Source organism: Apium graveolens, chromosome 11 (genome assembly GCF_009905375.1).
Source record: "Apium graveolens cultivar Ventura chromosome 11, ASM990537v1, whole genome shotgun sequence".
Taxonomy (NCBI): Eukaryota; Viridiplantae; Streptophyta; class Magnoliopsida; order Apiales; family Apiaceae; genus Apium; species Apium graveolens.
In genome coordinates this window covers 39,330,771-39,336,875 of record NC_133657.1, presented here as the reverse complement: position 1 = coordinate 39,336,875, position 6,105 = coordinate 39,330,771, and the positions used below count along the sequence as shown (strand labels likewise).

Genomic DNA, 6,105 nt, shown 5'->3' with positions numbered 1-6,105 from the left:
AGGCAAAAGAGTTGCTTGCACCAACATCAAGTTTAAATTGAAATTATCATTTGTACGTTAGTACAAATAAAATTTAATTTCCAACCACAGGTAATCGCTCACTGGTAATCAACCACGCTGTACATGGTTCACCTGTAACCGCAAGGTATGTCAAATTGTCAACCACCAGCTCCAAACATAAGTTGGTGATTTGATCAGAGACGATGGTAAAGGAAGTTCCGAAAGTAACAAACTACTAAAAATTAGACAAATAGTGAACTGGACAAATTGTTTTCACCTCAATGAGAAGTTGATAACATGATGAAAGCTTCTCCTAATGTTCTAGCTAAGCAATATATAATTTCTAAAATGATCTCTCCACATAACAAATGATCTCTCCACAACAATTTCTGTATTAGCACCGGAGAAGTTTCTATAATTGCCCTCATGGAAAATCTCGTGTTATCGCCTCTAAATACACTTCCTATGTGTATGTAGCTCATTATTGCTTCAAGAATTTTTTGAAAAGTCATCTTTCTTGAACACAGATTCCTGCAAAATTTGAGAAGTGGACAAATCTATGAGAAAATGACACTACACGAATTGTCCATCTCTACACCACCTTTATTGAAGAATATGAACTCAGACAACTAAGTCATTAACCATCAAACATTATGATTTCGAAAGCATTTTTTCCTGACTTCAGAAATACATCACAACTCTAGTAACTAATTTCTTAATGGGATAACTATATAAATTGTACTAATACTCAATGGAAAATAATGTATCAACCACAACTGGAGCCATCCTACTTTCAATACAACTATTTTTGAATGCGAAAACAACCATCTAGAGTACTATCTAATTTGTTTTCTATTTTAATTCCAGGATATTGTCTGATAGATGTCTAACTGTGCCTAGTCTTTAATAAAATGCTCTTATTTTTGCATTTAATACCACTCAGCAGGCTAGGGGTCTTTGCATAGACAGCCTTCACTACTCTTTTAGAGTAGAGGTAAAATATTGTGTGCATTTCACCATCTCACAACCATAACTTGCTCTACAAGCAAAATGCAAACTGCATATGGCTTTGTTTGGTTTATGGATTTAAATAGTAGCTTAAATACTAATAGTTTTAGAGGAATCTCCAAACACTACTACAAAATTTGATGGTTTTTTCTTTCATAACTGGGTTGACACCACTTAGCAGTGCAGGGATCAAGTTATAAAAAGACTGGTTTTTTCTAATTCACATCTTAAATCAGCAGTTTCTCTGAAACTACATGTATAGATGGGGGCAATTATATATAAGTTGAAAACAAATTACTTGCTTCAACTTGTTATCAATTTCATATTCGCGGGCCAAAATAAGAAATTTAAGACTGATCAACAAGGGGTGAAGTGACATCCTCTTTTTTGGTAAAGGTTGGAAGGGGTAACAGATTTGGATGCGGTTGTGAACAAATAGGTGGAGGACTAAAAAACTGGGATACCTTGCTCAAACATAACGAGAGTTTCTAGCAAGCTAAAGCCATAATAAGATCCATATACACGTGTAATACAATCATAAATTCATAATCAAGATAGAGAACCAGGATAGTGGTGACATATAATGCAGGTTCATAATAAAACATTAACAAGACAATTTCTTTGGTGGTATAAAAAACAAACAAAATTCCTTTGATGAAGAGAGAATAAACTTACATTTCAACTAGGTCAGAATTTGTTGTCGTTGACTTTGTCATTGCCAAATCCAAACCCACTAGACCCAGTGCTATTACTAGAACGGCCTGATCCAAAGCCCCCATAACGATCTGAGCCACCTAGGTTACCATAACCACCAGAATGTTGAGAACCTGATCCAAGTTCCCCGAAACCGCCTGAACGTCCCAAACCTGATCCACCATACCCACCGCTTGCTCCACCATAACCACCGCTTGATCCACCATACCCGCCGCTTGATCCACCAAAACCGCCGCTTGATCCACCATACCCTCCGCTGGATCCACCATACCCTCCGCTGGATCCACCATACCCACCCCTCGATCCACCATACCCACCCCTCGATCCACCGTACCCGCCACTCAATCCACCACTCGATCCACCGTACCCGCCACTCGATCCACCGTACCCGCCACTCGGTCCACCGTACCCGCCACTCGATCCACCTGAAGGGGCACCAAAACCACCTGAGCGGCCAGATGATGAGCCTCCATAACTGCCAAAATTTCCACCTCCATGGCCACCATAACTGCTAGAGTGACCATAACTTGAATTACCAAATCGACTACCTCCCATATTCCCAGATGATCCGAAACGGCTACCACTACCTCCCATTCTCCTGAATACGTCACTGACTACAGCATCTGCTTGAATACTCGGGAGCTGATCAGAAAGTAAATAAATATCAATTTTACTACATTTAACTTGAAGAAGAATTGTGAGATTTTCACATATACACACACAGAGATGTGTGTGTGTGTGTATATATATAGAGGGAGAGAGAGAGAGAGGGGGGATAATCAACCAGAAAAAGGACAGAACAGATGGCCAAATTCACTCCGCAATTTAGATAACTAAATGTTTTCATAGAGAAGAACATCAAAACTAATGTCACCCAGACCCAATTATAACTCCAGTAACTTCCACAAGTATGGAAAATAAGATAAATATAGAAGTGTTACAATATAGAAATTCAAGATAAATTATACTTTACCATACTACTTCCTTCAATGAATCATTTGCAGCTATTACTTTCATCAGATGGACATTTATATTTAAATTAAAAAAAAAACGTGATCTTAAGTACTGAGACAGTACCTTTGTGAACTGGCACGCTGCATCTCTTTCAATAAGCCTAACATTACTAGACTGGTCCGATGAATAAATAAGAATAGCCTTCCCTTTCTTCCCTGCACGACCTGTACGGCCAGATCGGTGGACAAAAATTTCTGACGAATTTGGAATTTCATAATGTATCACCTGAACAAGTATACTATTTAGTTAGAGAATATGAAAATCTAATTAAGAATATCAAAGAGCTAAATCTAATATCAAGCTTTATGGTTTAGTTATACCACATCACTGTCTTGCATAGCATTCTTGAATTCTTTTTACAGCGCCAAAGTCATTCCATTTGGCACAACAATTTTTATACTTGTAATTTTTTCTTTAGAAAGATAGGTATCACAATTCACATCAAAGCTTTCAAATCAATCAGAAACAAATGGAACATATTTAGACTCACCAGATCCACATTAGGTACATCTAAACCACGAGCAGCAACATCGGTAGCAATTAAAACATTAAAGCGGCCATCACGAAATCCTGAAAGAGTCATTTCCCTCTGAGCTTGTGTGATGTCCCCATGCAAAGGCTCACAAGGGAAGCTCTTTTTCATTGCAAATGCTAATCGATCAGCATCACGCTTCGTTTGTGTGAAAACAATGCATTTGCCCCCGTTTGCATGTTGCTAAAAAAAGAAACAAAATACAAAAGGATGTTATCATTCCATCAGTCAAAATATAAGGACTATGAAGAAAGAGAGCCAGGTGATCGTACAGTTATTAGTTGTCCAATAATTCCAGGTTTCTCGTAAATCTCTGACACAATTGAATATAATGAAATCCCCTCGGCCAATTTCTGGTCATTTTCTCCTACCTAAAACATAAAAATAGTAAGTAACCATGCCAAAGTGCAGCAGATTTAATATCTTAGATTATATTATGACAACGTAAGGAGATTTGTTCATCATGGCACTTACAAGATCAATAGTCAACGGATTCTTAAGAAACTTCCTAGTAAGTTCAACAATCCATTTTGGCATTGTTGCAGAGAACATTAAGGTCTGGCGTTCAGCCGGCAAATTCTTTAAGATCATTTCAACATCGTCGACGAACCCAAATTTAAGCATTTCATCAGCTTCATCTAGAACCATGAACTGGACCTCAGACAAATTGAGTGCACCCCTTTTAATTAGATCAATGACACGTCCTGGTGTTCCCACAACTATATCAACGCCATTTTTAAGTGCATTCGATTGAGGATGAATTGGAGCGCCCCCATAGACACATAATGTATACAAGTTGCAAGACTCAGAAAATTCTTTATCAACTTGTCTAGCAAGCTCTCGAGTTGGGGCCAGACACAAGGCCAGGGGATTTCTTCCAGCTCTGTTTTAAAAGGCGAGGTCATTAAACATCTCTGCTTATAAAGCTAAATATTAAGGCAACTCGATCAGGAATATATATATATATATATATATATCTGTGTGTGTGTGTGTCAGAGCTATAATGTGTTTGTGTGTGTGAATAATTTAAAACAAGAACGTTAGTTAACTTGAAGAAGAGCAAAGAGTATCAAAAATATATCAAACCCATGTTTCTCGTTGAGCTTGATAATTTTATCCATAATTGGAATCCCAAAAGCAAGAGTCTTTCCTGTTCCTGTTTTAGCTCGGCCTATCATGTCACGTCCCTGCATTGCTGGTTCAAGCACAGCTCTCTGTAAAGCCATCAAACAAAAAATTACTTGCTCCAGTTTAATATACCGAAAAGATATATTTATTAACATTTGGATCGTGTTTGTTTTTATCTATCAAACAGAAAACTACTTGCTACTACTTGCTCCAGTTTTACACCACACACAGTTACAAAATCATTTAAATAGTCATGTGAACTAGACTAGCATACAATTAAGTACATTTGAGAGGTGAACTATCTAATCCCATCTAATCCCACAAAGTCCAAGGTATTGTTAGTCGGTCGTAAATGAACCAACTAGAAGGTAATAAAATTTAGCCCGTGGGATAAAAAAAAATGGCTTAAGTATCAAATTTACAACTATATACCTAGAGAAATATCAAATTTACCACCGATTAATTTGGGGTCTCAAATTGACCATTTTTCACATTAAAATGCTAATTTTCGGTGATAAATTTGAGATATCGTTAGCTTATGACCGACTTGAAAAGTGGCCAATTTGAGACCCACCGACTTGAAAGTGGCCAATTTTAGACCCCAAATTTTTCGGTGGTAAATTTGAAACTTTGTTAATTATATAGCGGTCAACTTGATAACTAAACCTAAAAAAATTAATTAAACAAACCTACACTACACAATCGAGAATCAAAACAATCACACATAAACCGCGAGCTTTAAACTCAAAACCAAAAAAAATCCAAACTTTCATCATACCATCCAATTATTAGCACACAAACATAACAAAAAAATAACATTTTTTAATCCATATACCTGAATAGGAAAAAGCTTAGTAATACCCTTTCTAGCCAAAGCATCAACAATTTGATTCGAAATACCAAGTTTCGATATTTCAAGACCCTCGTCTCCTTTCCCATCCCCTTCTCTCTTAGGATCGTCATCCCTAAAATCATCCACCGCCGCGGCGATGTTCGACAACTCCACACCACTCTTAACATTCAAAAACCCACCAGAATGAAAACCCCTCCTCAATTTCAAATCGTATATTCCTTTAATTGCGCAATCATTACTGTATGTAGAGGTTGTATATGTAGAGAAATTGTTAACATGGGTATCAACAAAATGATGATTTGGAGAAAGATTAGTGGTGGGATTGAGAAGAACAAGAGCTCGCTGAGTGAAGGAAGCGAGTGTGAGTCGCTTAGAAGAGGCTGATCTTCGAAGTAACACGAGAGCTGTTGTGTTCATTTTGATCAAGATTTTGAAAACCCTAAAAATGGGATCGTTGTATTTTAGGGTTTAAGAGAAATGGGGGTTTATGAATTATGATGATGACAAAATGGGGTTTTAGTGTTTTACTTGAACCCCGGGTAGCGGTGGCCACGGAAATATCGCCAGATATTTTTATACAGGAATTAGGAAGGATGTGTTTGGTTAACTGTTTTCTTGTTGCACAATACACACCACTAAACCAAATTTTGCCAAACAAAGGGTTACTTTTTAATTGTGATTTTTTAATATTTATATATTTTTATTTTTATAAATATTTTGATTATATTAAACTTTTTAATAATTATGCTCATTAAATTAGAAAATTTTTGGATAAAAAATAATTTAATAATAAAAAGAAACACCACATTTATAAAAATAGTCACATCGAACAAAAATAAAACAGAAAAAATAGTTG

At 36.6% G+C, this 6,105-nt stretch overlaps 1 protein-coding gene across 1 annotated transcript; it reads right to left on the bottom strand.

Moving 5' to 3' along the window:
• Positions 1 to 207: 207 nt before the first annotated feature.
• Positions 208 to 5,802, bottom strand: LOC141697503 (DEAD-box ATP-dependent RNA helicase 53-like). Its single transcript, XM_074501909.1, has 8 exons — positions 5,232 to 5,802; positions 4,355 to 4,482; positions 3,743 to 4,151; positions 3,541 to 3,639; positions 3,227 to 3,451; positions 2,800 to 2,961; positions 1,684 to 2,364; positions 208 to 531 (listed from the first exon to the last, which is right to left on the bottom strand). The coding sequence occupies exons 1-7, from the start codon at positions 5,664 to 5,666 to the stop codon at positions 1,696 to 1,698; spliced, it is 2,127 nt and encodes a 708-aa protein (XP_074358010.1). The 5' UTR covers positions 5,667 to 5,802; the 3' UTR covers positions 208 to 531; positions 1,684 to 1,695.
• Between the last annotated feature and the right edge of the window lie 303 nt (positions 5,803 to 6,105).

Excerpts from the sequence above, each read along its gene's own strand:
- LOC141697503 (XM_074501909.1), bottom strand. The coding sequence starts at position 5,666 with ATGAACACAACAGCTCTCGTGTTACTTCGAAGATCAGCCTCTTCTAAG. Across the intron at positions 3,452-3,540 it reads TTATTGGACAACTAATAACT|CAACATGCAAACGGGGGCAA; the intron begins GTACGATCACCT and ends TTCTTTTTTTAG. Across the intron at positions 2,962-3,226 it reads ATGTACCTAATGTGGATCTG|GTGATACATTATGAAATTCC; the intron begins GTGAGTCTAAAT and ends ATACTTGTTCAG.